Here is a 15,669-nt window from a genome sequence, read left to right on the forward strand (position 1 = left end):
AGTTCTCTATTACATATATCATTATCGGAAATCTTGTTTAATTAAAATTCTGCTAAATATTGCTTAATATTGTCTGCAATCTCTATGTTTCTTGTTTCTAAAAACTTCTCTACATGTAAGATCTGTAAGTCTAAAGATATCAATGGATGCAAGCGTTTACATCTATTAAAATGTTTACTGCTTATAAATCCATTTACGGATCCACCAGCTAAAGATTTTCCGACAGCCTTAAAATATGACATCATTACGTAAAAAGCACCCATGTTGATGAAAATATGATTAAAAATGGGTTTTTGACACAGCGACAACGCTTTAGTGGAAAATTTCCAAATGGAAATGTAAAATTTTAACGGTATATTCAAATATCATATAATAATATGAATATTCAATAAATATTTAAAATCTCTAATGAAATAAAATTAATAATTTTTTTTCATTTTTTGAATTTTTGATTTATTAATAATTAGTAATATCTTCCGCATTTACTTCTAACAGTTGAGCAATAGTATGTTTAAACATTGTAAATTATGTTCTCAAATTGTCAGAAGTGAACCTGATGACGAAAAAATTAAAATACGACATATTATGAAGGTGGGAGTGGAACGTCGACGCTCATATTATTAATAATATCTCCGTTATTTTTCCACCTGGACTTCTGACGACTTGCAAGTAATTTCAATTTGAATTATAAAATAAGTATGCAAAATGTCAGAAGTGTACCTAGTGACAAAATTGTTGCGAAAATTTTTGCAACATTACCGACTTCTGACGATCCTTTCTCTTTCGCGTAGACTTCTGACAATTTTTTTCCTATTTTCTAATATCGTCTTCTATACTAGTGCAAATTGTCAGCTTTGTACCTAATCAAAAAATTTGTATATAAAAATTATATGTTTAACCCCCTACCCTCACTTATTCCGTCCAGGGCGAGTTCTGACGGTCTGCCCCTTGCTATGTCAGTAACAACCGAGTCTGTATATAACAAAATTTCACGTTTACCGATTGACCCGTCGACCTACGTAGCCAGCTTTTAGACCATTACTACAGTACTTTTGGTTACTTATTTGGAATTAATTTTAGTTCTATTAAAATCAAAATCAGTGTATCAGGTTGATTCATTAGTTTATATTATCTAACATTATTATAAAATAAAACATTTTTCCACTAAACTTTTCGTTTGTAAATTGTTTTTTGAAAAATAATAACTGGATGACAACTGTCATCCGCGCGACTCTTAGCGTTACAAATATCCACGCGGAGGGTTAAGAACCAAACAGAAATAATGAATACTGTCAAACAAAGAAAAACAAGTTACTTTGGACACATAATGAGAAGCGAAAAATACGGGATGGGGATCCGGCAGGAATTTATAAGATGAGATTTATAAGATGAATATGAGTTAAACTGAATAGGGAACTAACATAGAATTTTAAATAAGCTAATTATAGTATAAAACACAAGAAAACGTAGAGATGAATCCAATATGTCAAGTGAAAAAACAATTTTTCACTCCACGTTCGTAAAAACTCGATTCAAAGTTGCTACAATATTCAAATTTAAGGTTTCGGCAAAGAACGCGTTTCTATTGGCCGTGACGTCATGACCCGTGTTTCTCGCCGGCAACCGGCGACGCTACAATGCCGACATTCGTTTAATGGCTTGGGAAGCGCGAAGCTCACATTCCGTATTCGTTATTATTGTTCTAGTTTTTATTTTGTGGTTTAGTGATAAAACAATGGATGAAGGTTTTTGTAAGGGCCAATCTGATAATTTACCTAATGTTCATGGTGGCAACTTTTATAAAAAATGCAGAGAGTTTTTCACTAGGAGAGGTTCGGGGAGTTAAAGCAGACAGGTAAATAATACATAGTTATTTTTATTTATCGTGTTCGCTGTTTATCATTCTCTAGTGTTTGATAGAAAGGACTTAAGTCACTATTTTGCAAAATTTGGAAAAATAATGGTCTAGTCAATATTTTCCATTCTTTCTTTGTAACAACTAGTGTTGGGACTCGAAACCAGTTGACTAGTGTCACTTATCAATATCTTAAAATTAGAAAGTAATAATTGGATTCACACTAACTTAAGATACCTATTCTAAAATTCATTTTCTCGAAAACAGCAATTTTTGACTTAAGCCCTTATTACCTGACCTTAGAGCAGTATTTTTTTTGGATGTAGTCATGTCATAAAAATATTTATTAAAGAAAATCAGGGTTTTTATAACCTTTATTTAATTTATTACTTTAATTATAGGTCAGGTAGACAATCTTAAGGAGATGCTGCAGTTGGTTGGGTACAAGTTCGCAGAAATCAGGACATATGCACTGTAAAAGGGAAAATTACACCTGAACATAATGTGAGAAAGAAATAATATTCAGTGAGCTGTAGCATTAATGAAGTAACTGAAGAAGTAATAGATGTCCAATGCTACGATTGCGCTGCTTCATTAGGTAGGCACCTAAGTATTTATTACAAAATTTAAAATTAATAAGATAATCTTCGTATTATTGTTTTCTTTAAACATAAACAAGATAAGATCATTTAAAGTTGTTGCTAAATAAAATAGACACACTGTACTTTGTTTTTGCAGGGGGCTGTAAGCACACTATAGCATTTCTAATGTGGTTGCATCGAAGAAGCGAAGAGCCTTCTCCTACTGAAATTACTTGCTATTGGGCAAAAAGCAAGCTTTCAAAGGTTGGAACATCCATTAAATTCATTACTTTAAAGGAACTGATGGAACACTGATGGAATTTTATTTCTACTTAAGTTAAAATGATCTTCACAAACATAAACTCCTTTATTTGACAGCGATATGTCATTTTCATTTCTCCTACATACTTTTAACCACTTTCTTCTGCGGTCCTTATTTCCTGGCAAGCTTATAAAAATCTTTTCTGGAGTTTTTACTGTTGTATTTTTACATAATGGTACTAAACAATATTTATACTTTTTACTCATGGTAACTAAATTGATATTCACGGTCGACAAATAAACAAAATTCGCAAACAAACACTATAAACAGAGCTACAAACATCAAAATGAGAAAATGGCCTAATTTTCGTTCCGTAACGCACGCCGTAGATCGATCGATAGCGGGTCATGGTTTGGCATTGGTCATGGTGGTGGTTTGGCATGGGTACTTTTTCGATAATACTAAATCTATTTATGAATTAAAAAAAAAATGTGTAAGTTCCCTATTATTGCGAGCTGCAGTTGATGAAGTTAGATGGACGAATGTGATCGCCAACGTGCTAAAAGAGAATAAAATACACCGAGAACTGTATTGTAATTCTGAGTAAGAAAGACATCAACTTGTCTACGACCATCAATAATATATTACATACTAATCTATATACATATACTGGAATATATTAAGTTAATAATTTATAGATAAATTACTGACAGTTGCTTATTTTGATGAGCTCCTTGGGGCATTTAATTTCATAAAAGTCCACAGCTGGATTGTCTGCTCCTCCAAACCACTGGAACCTCCATTTACAACCAGGTTGAAGTTGGGAAGGAAGGTTAGCACACTCCTAAAATACACAAAAATCACATAAGATATTAATTTTTCCGAACTCGATGGTAATTCTCTAAATTTCATACCTCGATACTGTGAACACCTCCATATCGGTCGCCCCATCCGTCAACTGGGGAGTTCCATTGGCTGGAGCACCCGTTAAAAATCCCAACACCACCACCGGGCATTGCAATATCGAAGTGATTTTTGTTTAAGTCGCTTCCAGTGTTTGTGACTTGGACTATCATTTGCTTCCCGACAATTTGGTCTTTAAACGATAATACAAGACATGTGCAACATTTGGAGACGTCTGCACCGGCTAAAAATAACAATGATTAACAGCTTAATAGAATCTTAGATGGCACAATATGTAGAGAATGAGCATTTTAAAGATTTATGTAGAATACGTTTACTAAGAGGTGAAGTCTGCCGGACGATTGTTGCATTTTATTCTTTAAAGGATGACTATCGTATATTAAAAAAAAACTGAAATGTTAAAGAAATATCCCTAAATATAATTTTAAACTGCGTAGTTAAAATAATTCAAATGGTTTCAAATTACTGTCATTGGCAATAGGAATAACCTACATATTTGTTACTAAAAATAAAGTTACTGAAAACTGATGCTGAGCGAGGATTTGTTCGATGAATGCTTGATGCTGAACGTCATACTCTAATGGTATGAAAGGGAATCTTCAAAAAAAATTATAAATTGTCACTTATAAAATGCAAATTTGTGACATTTAAAAAAGAATATAAGATTGCTTGAAGCTTTCCCTCATAAACGTTCAGTCTATTAACAAGAAATCAGTTATAAGCACCGGACTCTAGGTCAGCAACTTATTAACACAGCCCCGTTAAATTACCAGCTGAGCTCATAGCAGTTATGTCATCAGCAAAAGGACTTTTCCAGTCGATGGAAATAATATACAGCGTGTCTACTATAAAAACCACCAACATTCAAAATTTGAAAATTTTCAATTTTTGTGGGTTTCTTTCTTTTGCCCATAATATTGCTGTAAAAACAAATAGTTATTATAAAAGTAAGTATATCATTGGAAAGCATACTAAATGCAGTAGTTTATGCTGAAAAAAAACATGTCCCTGTATACCAAATTTTAGAAAAACGGTAACTAAATACCACAAATTTTGCACATTTCCCAAATGTTACATTTAACTTCTGATAACACCCGGTATAAAGAATTAAATATACTCAAAAACTTAAATATACCCATCTTATAGCAAATTTAATTCTCTTTCAGATGGTAGATCTAAATTTTATGTTGTGGTAAGAATAACGGAGATATTCTTATTTATATGAAAAAAACAAAGAAATTTGATAAAATCAAAAAATGTTAAATACCAGAAGAACTAACAACTTTTTGAAAAAATGTTATACTACTTTTTTGTAGCATATGACTTATTTAATCACCTCTTAAAGTTTGGCTGTTTTTATAGTAGACACTTTGTATAGTATTTAACATCGTTTACATAGTAGGAAAATTTGTATAGCAGGAAAAGAACTGATCCAAGGACATTAAGGCACCTTACATGTGACTGGAACCATGGCGGATTGTCATATGAGGTTCACACTTTCAAACTTCATAATTAAAATAACAATATTAAAGTTTCTAAAGAAAAGGATCATAAGACAAATGCAATATCTTGTAGTTACCCTGAAACGCTAAGTCGGAACTCGCATATTGAGATAACCATTAAGAGAAGAAAAATGGTAATCTGAAATATAGACTATCATATAAAAGTAACATAATCTCTCTAATCTCTAAAAGGTATTCTGTGATATACTAGTCTTAAAAGCAATGAAAAGGCAGACAGAAATTTTTATTTAACACTGATTTTTAATTAACATTATAAGGCAAATATTTATTTTAAAAATACTTATAATAATCTAGACCTAAAAACTGTAAGAAAATGAATATCTTACCAGTAAAGGAGGCTGCAACAAATCCTAAAGTGACCGTTTCATTTAATTCTAAAGGCTGTTGATCATTGCACATAAAAGCAGTGCCATTCTCTGCACAACCCGACATTTCATTGTCACCAATCGTAGTATCGCCATCAGCAGAGCAAGATCTTACCGGCACTGTAGCGTAAGTCTCATTTAAATTACCATCCCAAGCACAAGAAGGTTTACAGCAGTCCCAGTATCTTGTTGTAGTCCCAGTTCCATTTAATCCATTTGGTAACGGCTCTACGTGGATGTCTGCTATCGCAGACTGTGTAATTGCTGTAAAAATAAAATTGTAGGGTGGAAATTCAAAAGGGTCTAAGTGCCACTGCCGGCAAATTTCAGGTAACACTTGTGTAGTAGTCTACGTGCCAATGCCAATAACATACAAAAGGGTCTATGTGCCTTTTGTATTACCTTTCTATTATTTTCTGACGTCAAAACCTGCAGCCAGTCTAAGCGCAGGTATCTTTTTTAGGTTAAAGGGGTCTAAGTGCCAAGCACGCCGTAAAAAGACGCCAAAAAGGTACTGAAAGTGTTAGAAAAGAAAGAAAAAGGTGCAGAATTAGTGATTTACAACATTCAAATTATAAAAGTGTTATTGTGCCGCCAAAAAATCCGCCTGAACTTGAGGTAAGCAATTCTAATCTTAAAACAAGCTCCAAAATATGACTTCACTTTTTTGTTACGGGTAACATGTTCTTGTAAATATGCCTGGAAATCTTTAACATTCGAGCAAAGAAACGCACTGTTTCGTCAATATTATGAAGTTGCTAATTTCGATAAGCAGGGTACTTTTCTTTTGGGACTGATTCAAGCTATAAATGTAGGTCGCAGGAGACACGGCTCGTATATAATATGCCAGTCGCCAAAGTACGATTACTTATACTGTTCCTAATGGTAGTGGAAAACATGTTTAGGTTTGTCGAAAAACATTTTCTGACATATTTGCACACAATCAACCGTTACTTATAAGTATTACTCAATGGTATTTAAGAAGGATTTTCCAAATCTTAAATTCGGAAGGCCTAGGTCAGATACATGGTCGAAGTGTGATCTTTATCAAAATAAGATTAAATCAATTTCATTGTCCGATCCAGAAAGAAAACAAGTTACGCAAAAACTGGAATTGCATCATCGTAAAGCGGAAAATGCAAGAGTCACAATGAACACCGACATTGCTAAATCACAAACAATAGAAAGTGATGACAATACTATTTCGATTGATTTAGAACAAGTGCTTTTTATTCCGACACTAACACATTCTGACATGTTTTACAGTCGGCAGTTGTCCAGTTTTAACCTCGGAATTCATTTGTCAGATACAGATGATGCATTCATGTGCCTCTGGGATGAGTCACTTACTGGGAGAGGTGGTAATGAAATAGCGTCTTGTCTGCTAAAAGTAATTTTGCACTCAAATTTTCCTAAAAGAAAAAATTTGGTTATGTGGAGTGACAATTGCATAGGACCAAACAAGAACAAGATTATTTTAATGTTGATGATTTACCTAGTTTCTAAGGGTATCTACAAAAAGGTTGAGCAAAAATTTCTGATAAGTGGCCATTCATATCTCACTTGTGATAGAGATTTTGCACAAATAGAAAAGACAAAACGCGTTGTAAAAAACTACACTCTCGAAAATATAGAAAAGATGATAAGAGAGGCACGCCACCAAAGACCTTTTAATGTACTACGTATGGAAAAAAACGATTTTAATGATTTTCAGAGCATGATAGGCGAATATCTAAATACGACTAAACTACAAATTTCAGAAATAGCCTGGATGAAAATTGAACAGGGGCAAGAAACGTTGGTTAAAACCAAAAAGACCTTCTCTCAGCTCATGGAATAGACCACTTGTAATGTTCTAAAGAAGGGAAAAAGGTCGACTAAAATTCCGGTAGCATTGGTTCCAGACCTCGACTGCAGAAACCGTATTTCAGCCGAGAAACTGAAAAACTTAAAAGATATGATGGACTATATTCCTGTTAAATATGTTCAGTTTTATGATAATATCATAGAAAAAACACAATCGAATTAAAAGGCTCCTTTGGACATAGACCCTTTTGACATTCATTAACCTAAACCTAAGTTAAACTACTAAGAGAGAGTAGTTTTTGAATACGCGTATTAAAAATACACATATACCTCATATCAAATAGAAACGTATCATCCATTTTTCTCTAAGAGACCAAACGAAAACAAAACAAAGGTAAGAACATAAAGTCACGGTCTAATAAAATCCATATCATTTTTTTTTTAAAGCTACACGTGTTTTGCTCCTATCGGAGCATCATCAGGCCTAAAAAATACATTAAAATATTTTTCACACAAAGAACGCTTATAAATTATGATAAAACTCATTACCTAGACCTACACAGATCACATTACAAGTAACAACAAAAGAAAAGCTAGGTTAAGTTAACAATTCCCACCATAGATAAAAATGTATGATTAAAAAAATAAAAAATGTAAAATGTCACCAGTGGGGAACGATCCAGCAACCTTTAGATTCACAGGCGCGTGTCTAACCCATAGGCCACCAAGTAACATAATCAAACATGGGGAACAATCCGAACTAGACTAAGTGTGAATATACAAGTAGGGGAGAGGGCCCTAAGATGACGAACTTAAGGTTTGCGGTCCAATTAAAACTCTATTTTCTTACCAATAAATGTTTTTTTTTTTAAACAGGGCATATAATATTTAAGTGACTTATCAATATTTGAGTCTGTTTTAATTCAAATTTGCACTTTGTGGCTGGTAATTTATTTGGGGAAAAAACATGTAATTATCGTCATCTTACACGCGGTTGCTGACAAGATGACGAACGTATGTGGGTAAGTTGACGAATATAGTAAAAAGGCAATAAAACAATACATTTAAACATTTTAACGATTTATTTTTATAAAATAAACAAAAACTTAAAGCAAGGAAAGTCAAAAATATTTAGAAAATCCAAGGGCGAACACAAAATTTCAAATTGTAACTTAATTTTAAACACGACAAAAATCGCACACCCACACTTTGGCTTTTGCTTCTTTCAAATTAAGTCCAGTGCATTCTGCGTGTGCCCACTTGGTGCATATATTACAACAAAACCAAAGCTCATTATGTTTGCCCTCATCTTCACAAAAAATGCACAGTCTGTCATCTTCTTCAACCTCTTCGTCCATGTCATCATTACTATCCATCACAGCTACATCTACAGAACTATCAGATGCCTCAAATACTTGGCGCTTTACACTTCTGCTTTTATTTTGTTTATTTGCTTTACTATTTTTTTCTTGAACCGATATGCTGCTGATTTTTTTATTTTTTTCTTCGGCGGGGCTTTTATTTGGTTTTTCTTCTCTTTTTTAAGTTTTTCATTGTGCTTTTGTCCTAAAGCATCTTTAACGGGCGTGCTAGAAATTATAAGTGATGGTAGCTTTCTCATACAGCGTCTGTTCTGCGTGTTTGCTTTAGGCAAAGGAGGTAATCCCGACTCGATTGGCGGGCTCTGATGGCATTTTTTATCAGTTTCTAATGGTTTTTCAATATTATCTGCCTCTATCTGCTCTTTGTTAGGAGTTACTGACTCTGGCATGCGCTGAGGACCAGATGTGGAAGGCACAAGTTCCTCAATTAATTTTGGTTCAGCGTCAATTTGCCTTTCTGTCGTTTGAGCAGTTTCAAAGTCAATGTCCGTAAAAATGTCAGAATCAAACGGCTCTATGCCAGTTGCCCGAAACCCACTTAAAACATTCGCGACGGTTGCTACTTTTAAATAGGCCTTTCCAAAGATTGAGGCAATGTCATTCAGTGTAATGGCTTTTCCAAGATTGTTTGTCAAAAAGTCATCACAAGCCCTACTATATGCAGTTTTTAAGGGGCCATACACAGATACATCTAATGGTTGCATTCTGTGACTGGTGTGTGCGGGAAATCCCAAGAGAGAAAGCACACTTTCCCTGCACAATGTTACAGCTTCAAAGGTTACATGATTTGCATGGTTATCCATTATGAGCAGAACTCTGTTGTTTTCGCTAGGACGAGCGTATTGGATAAAATGTTCCAGGTATTTCAAAAAATTTGCAGATGTCATCCATCCGGTTTCATGTGCAACACCTGTAAATCCAGCAGGTGTGTTGTTCATGTAGGCTGGTTGCATTCTAACTCTAGGGAAAATCAAAAAAGGGGGAATAATTTACCCACTTGCATTCATCGTGCATACTGCAGTCACATTAGTTCCTCGTTCCGCAGAAGATATCTTAATTACTCTTCGATTTTGGGGTAACTATCCTGGGATTTTTTTGGCAACTGTTGATACACCGGTTTCATCTACGTTGTAAATTTGATTGGGTTGGAAATTATGTTTTGAGTTTCTTAAGTGCATTAAAAAAATTGGAAACACTTTGGTGATTAAATCTCATCTCAAGTCTAGCTATCGAGGTCGATTCTGGCTTATGTAGACAAATGTTGTATTTCCACATAAACAGGTCAACAAAGTGTCGTCCAGTCTTCTTCTTGGTTGTGTTAAATCTGTGTGAAATGTTACGATTTTCCGCAAAATTATCCTGCTTAACTGCTCCTTGGTTAGTCCAAAAGCCCGTTTGTCAATATTGATAATGTACTCTCGTAGTTCTTCTTATTCCATATTCGAAAACGTGCTCTTGAATCGACCAGCATTGCAAGGAAATTCCTGAAAATAAAGACCAATCATTGTTTTTAAAAATATATTATTTTAGGAGAGATTTTAACCGTACTTCCTCAGGATCCCGCTTCAGATATCTTCTAAGAGTTGCTTCTGGGAGATTATATGCTTTCGCCATGGAATTTACGCTTTTGTCTAACCTCATTTATGGCAATTCGCATGTTCTCATTACTTCATGATTGTCGATTCGTTTTGCGCTTGTACACTCTTCCCATATTTTATTATCTAAAATTGTGTGTAGCGAATTTATTACCTAACAAACATCATATTATATGGGAGTGGGTAAGATGACGAATTCGCCATCTTGGCTACTTGGTTCTTCGTCAACTATTATAACTGTGATGGGCATACCCATCACAGTTATAATAAAAAAGAAATTAAAACAAAGAAAAACGTTAATTTAGTGTTATGAAAATATCACAGATGATGCCAAACACACTCATAAACATCCATCAATAAAAAGTTTTAAGTTTGAACTTACCTAGAAAAATGCAGACGTTATTTTCTAAGCCGCTAAAATTATAACGAAGCACGACGATTCCCCTTGTTCACTTGTTGCGGACTGACTAACCGTCTCAAGGGACTCAAGGCCGAAGTGAAAGAAACCGCGTAAGGCGCACGCGCATAACGGACGTTTCACATCATATTGGCTGCGCAGAGAGAGAAGGTATGATTTGTAGTCGATTCGTCATCTTACCCACTTCGTCATCTTAGGACCCTCTCCTAGTAAACAATCTTAACAATATAAAACTAAGCACTCATGCAAAAAATCCGCTCCCTGAGTTAAAGAAAAACCATGTGAGGAGGCCAATAAATGATGTGCAAACGCCGATTTAGTTTCAATCATGTCAGTATCCCTGTACCTCTCCACCAAACTTGTATGTTTCTTTATTCTGGTGGAAATTTTTCTGCCCGATTGCCCTATGTAAATGGCATTACAGTCATTACATCTTAATGAATATATATCCCTGATTTTGAAAAGAAATCTGCCTTATCTATTGTACTAACTAGCTGCCTTTTTAAACTGTTTGTAGTTTTAAAAGTAATTGTCAAATTTGTAGACTTGAAAAACTTTGCAAGCTAAAAATAAATACTACCAAAAAATGACATTGATCTAAAAAGGTGACTATTTTCATTATTAAGATGGATTAAGTTGTAAGTGAATTTGTATTTATTATAGAATTTAGAATAAAGGCGATTAATTATATCAAGTGGAAAACCATTATTAAAAGCAATATGTTTAATTATATTTAGTTCATCAAGGAAAGCTTCTCTAGAAAGGGGGATGTTGAAAAGGCGATAGAAAAGGGAATTAAAAGAGGCAAATTTGTAGGAATAAGGGGAGTTTGAGGAGTATAGGATGACATTGTCCGTAGTGGTGGGTTTGCGGTAAATCTCAAATTCAAATTTGTTGGTATTTTTTGAAACAAGCACATCAAGAAAAGGTAACCTTCCATCAACTAGCTTACCTGAAGTTGATATGGATTTATGTAGAATCAATGGAAGTGGCGGAAGATGGTAGTGAAAAGGTTTGTATAAAATTTTACATATTTAAAGTTTAAAAAACTGGATTTACTTATTGTAAATGGTTTTCTTTATCCTACTTTATAGCCTTTCTTTACACAAGAGACTAACCAGTTTAAAAACAATAGTAAATTTTATAAAGTTTTATTTTTTAGGATTTAAATAGCAGCAACAGCAATGAGAACTCAGAATGTAATGTTAACATTACATTCTGAGTTTATATTTTTCGAAGAGCTTAGGAATTTTTTGTAAAAGTTAAAGTTTTTGTTTATTAAAGTTTGTAAAAAAACGTGCTGCATATGCGCAACAAACTGCAAACAATAATTGAAATATTAAGTTAGGTCCATCCGTTCTTCTTCTTCCTTCAGGCCAACCAGGGATAACGACAGCGGGTTGCTTATGTAACCAATAAAAAAAAATTACTTATTATTTTTTTTTCGAAATTCGCTATAAATTCAGGGCGCGCGTGTTATTTAGGGCTAAAATAACATCTTTTCACATTAAACATTGTTCCGTTTATAAATTAAGAGCTTGTAAATCTTTCAAAACGGGTATTTTACCCGTATAATTCACTATATTGAACGACAAAACAAATTATAATAAGGACTGTTCAAAAGATGAATTAAAAAGGTTGTATTTTTGGAGTAGCTGCCTACTGGAGTTATCTATTAGTTTACTGTTAAAAAAGTAATTGTTCTGTCGTTATGGCATCCATTCGTCCAAAAATCAGTAACTCTAAAAACGTTGCAAAAGCGTTTAGAAAGTTAACGGGTAGTCACTGCGTAACGTTGAGACAACCAAAAAAATCGCTTTCAAATTGGTGAAAAACGGGGTTGTCTCTACGGTTAAGACATCGTACAATTGCAATTTGCAACGTTGTCGCCTTGAAAAATTGCTAATTGGGAAAGATGCTAAAGAAACAGATAAATGGCAATATAGCAGAATAAAAAATTATTATGACAAATTATGACACTTAAAAAATTGTTAAATGGTCTCACATTGAAGCCTTTTTATGAATTATATTTAGCAGACAGATTTACACCAAGCTGACTGAATGTCATGTCAAATCCTTCAAAAATAAGTGGTAAAATGGGAAAAGATCTTATTTTTTTAATTGATTTTAAAAATTATTAGTTCAAAATCCGCTTTTCACATCAAAGACCAAAACAAATTACCTAGTGAAACTTAATATATACACAGCAACTTTTCGACAGCCTCATTATCAACACTTACTTTAAATCTGACGCCAAACTTGAGAGAAGAACAGTTCTAGCAGTTTCAATGCATAAGCAATTTTGGTGTGATTTTATACAACTCCTGGAGTCACATCTAGTTGGCTTTCATATCTAAGAAGTATTAATATACGTCTATTTCTAAAGTTTGTCCATTTGTGGGGGTGAGGTGACACCTGAGGAAGCCTCAGGTAATCTTATTAGTTTAGAAATCTTTTAGGATTATATCTACGTATTTTCTACAGACAATTTTCAATTAAATTCAAGTGGCATTATATTAAGTATGACATGTTATTACTTTAAGTAAAACGAAATAATAAACGGGTAGTTATCATTTCAATTTGCAGCAACTAGGTACTTCGACTTTGCTCATATTTCTTTCAGTTTTTTAATAATTTGAAGTAGAAAACATACAAATAACAACATAATATGGTTTTTCAAATAATTATTGATATATAAGTTTAAAGTAATCAAAAAAACTCAAATTTTATTGAATTAGACATAATCAAGAGCGCTACTGTTTTGAAGTTTACTAAAAATGCTTCTATTTGTATTATCTCTGACCTAGAATAAAATTGTCAAAATTCAATTTTCCTATCCGATATAGTATCCTTTAGCGACTGAGAAGTTAAAAATTATTTCTAAAGTCCAGTTTAGAGATGTAATAGAATCTTTGATGTGCCGCAAATAGTCCATGTGCCGGTGTTGCTTGTATTGTCACATGGCATGCATGTTTATATCGCAAAATTTAATGTGGAAAGAGTCATAAAGTAATATTCTAAGCGATATTTAATCATTCCATTAAATAAATGAATGTCTTAATTTTTTTTTTAATTAATACATTTGATTCGTAAAATTTTACTACAGACGCCCACGTACTATTTTGTTAGACGTCTGATCTCAGTCCCAGCCACTTAAGCGTGAAAAGTTTTACAAGTCCGGCCTTAAAATTTAATTGTATTTAAAATTTTATTATTTGGGATTTTTGAGTTTAGTTTTATAAAGTCAGAAATTCAGGATAGTTGATAGCAAGATAATATTTAATTTAAAGATAAGATTTAAATACGTAAAATCATTAATTATGTAAAAAGCAAAACCGGCAAAACCCATGAAATAATAACCTCACATGACTTTCCTCCCAACTATTAAAGGTGATAGACCCATCCAACAGAACTATTTTAAAGGCAATCGACTCATCCTTAAAGATCTCTTTAATAACACGACAAAAGTAATACAAAAACAGCCCAAAAATGTATCTGAGTGCGGCCTCGTAATCATCAAACTCAGTGGGATAGAGAGAGATTTCATAGATATATTATATAAAATTTTGCCATTTAAACATGTATATTATGTGTCAATAAATATGACAATAAATACGACATTGACGCATGGACTATTTAGTGCGGCATCGGCGAGACATCAAAGATTCTAATAGATCTCTAAACTAGACTTTACCTGTTTCTTATGGCCTCTAATAACAAAAATTTTTACGAATTTTTACATAACATCTCAGAGGCATTTTTAGACGGACATATAGAGATACATAGAACCATGTGTCTTAAATTTTAAACAAATAAAATTTAAACTAAAATACCCTAACCATTTGATATTCCTAACGATATACAGATATACACTTACCTACAATAAGTAAATAGCTTAAGATTTGCTTCATATTCAGTTCGATTTTAATGCGAAACTGTGTTATGTCTAAAATTATTTATAAAATTTATCAACTAAGTATTTCTTCAAGTATAACACTTGAGTTACATCACATCATTTGTGAAATTTTTATATAAGTATGTACTTAAAAAATTAATAAAGTGAGATCAAAATTTAATAGGTAGTAATTCAGATCCAAAAATTGCCATTTAGATTCTTTTTAAAATGCAACAACATGTTTTGTATAATTTTTTTTTTAAACTGATAAATGAATTATTACGAAATACTGACGGAATGAGGATTTTTGGGACAAATAAGGTTAAAAAATGTTTTCTACTACATAGTACCGTAACATGGGATACTTTAATTACGGGTCAAACTTTTATCAAAACTTCCTAAAATAGTTGCGCCGTCATACCCCCACCATTTCCCACAGTACGACAATGAAACTGGACATCTGCTTGGTTCATTAGTTAAGCCAGTTAGTTGAGAGTCGCAGACCGCCGTAATTGTGCATCGATGTTAAAAAATATTATCATAGAGTCTACACGTGGTTTGCTCTGTTTTTGTAAGTCAGCAAACTTCAAGGCTATAAAGGTAAGTACATATATTACCATTATGTTCTTTCTTGTATTAACTTTAATGTGTATTACTTAGTACATTTCAAAAAGATTTTAGTGAAATTTAAGTTAAGGGTTATTTATAGAACCTTGTTTGTTCCACAGGGTAAATTTGATCGGGCTATGAGGTAACATTAATCGCTTGATCAAAGTTGCCCCATTAACATATATTATAATTATCTTTCCAGAAATTATTAAATTATATTTTTTTCTCTTTCCAGAAATGCCTCGCGAGCATAAAAGGGTGCTGGGGAGCAGACATTATATAAATTATGCCCCTGAAAAGCTGGAGCATGCATTAAAAGTAGTGGTGGATGGTATATGCTCAATACGAGAAGCTTCAAAGCAATTTAATATTCCTTTTGAAACTCTCTATAATAAGTACAAGGGAAAACATATTAGTAAACTAGGTCGTCCCACTATTTTTACCAAACACGAGG

The 15,669-nt window shown here is 33.2% G+C and overlaps 2 protein-coding genes across 2 annotated transcripts; both read right to left on the reverse strand.

Annotated features, from left to right (window-relative positions):
- Nucleotides 1-3,318: 3,318 nt before the first annotated feature.
- LOC126735436 (endoglucanase-like) lies at nt 3,319-14,729 on the reverse strand. Its single transcript, XM_050439420.1, has 4 exons — nt 14,589-14,729; nt 5,472-5,774; nt 3,613-3,845; nt 3,319-3,542 (listed from the first exon to the last, which is right to left on the reverse strand). The coding sequence occupies exons 1-4, from the start codon at nt 14,620-14,622 to the stop codon at nt 3,402-3,404; spliced, it is 711 nt and encodes a 236-aa protein (XP_050295377.1). The 5' UTR covers nt 14,623-14,729; the 3' UTR covers nt 3,319-3,401.
- LOC126735435 (uncharacterized) lies at nt 8,386-10,397 on the reverse strand. The gene is made up of 2 exons (XM_050439419.1): nt 10,247-10,397; nt 8,386-10,182 (listed from the first exon to the last, which is right to left on the reverse strand). Exon 2 carries the CDS (start codon nt 9,649-9,651, stop codon nt 8,740-8,742), a length of 912 nt encoding a protein of 303 aa, XP_050295376.1. The 5' UTR covers nt 9,652-10,182; nt 10,247-10,397; the 3' UTR covers nt 8,386-8,739.
- Nucleotides 14,730-15,669: the final 940 nt, after the last annotated feature.

This window comes from Anthonomus grandis, chromosome 4 (assembly GCF_022605725.1).
Source record: "Anthonomus grandis grandis chromosome 4, icAntGran1.3, whole genome shotgun sequence".
NCBI classification, from domain to species: Eukaryota; Metazoa; Arthropoda; class Insecta; order Coleoptera; family Curculionidae; genus Anthonomus; species Anthonomus grandis.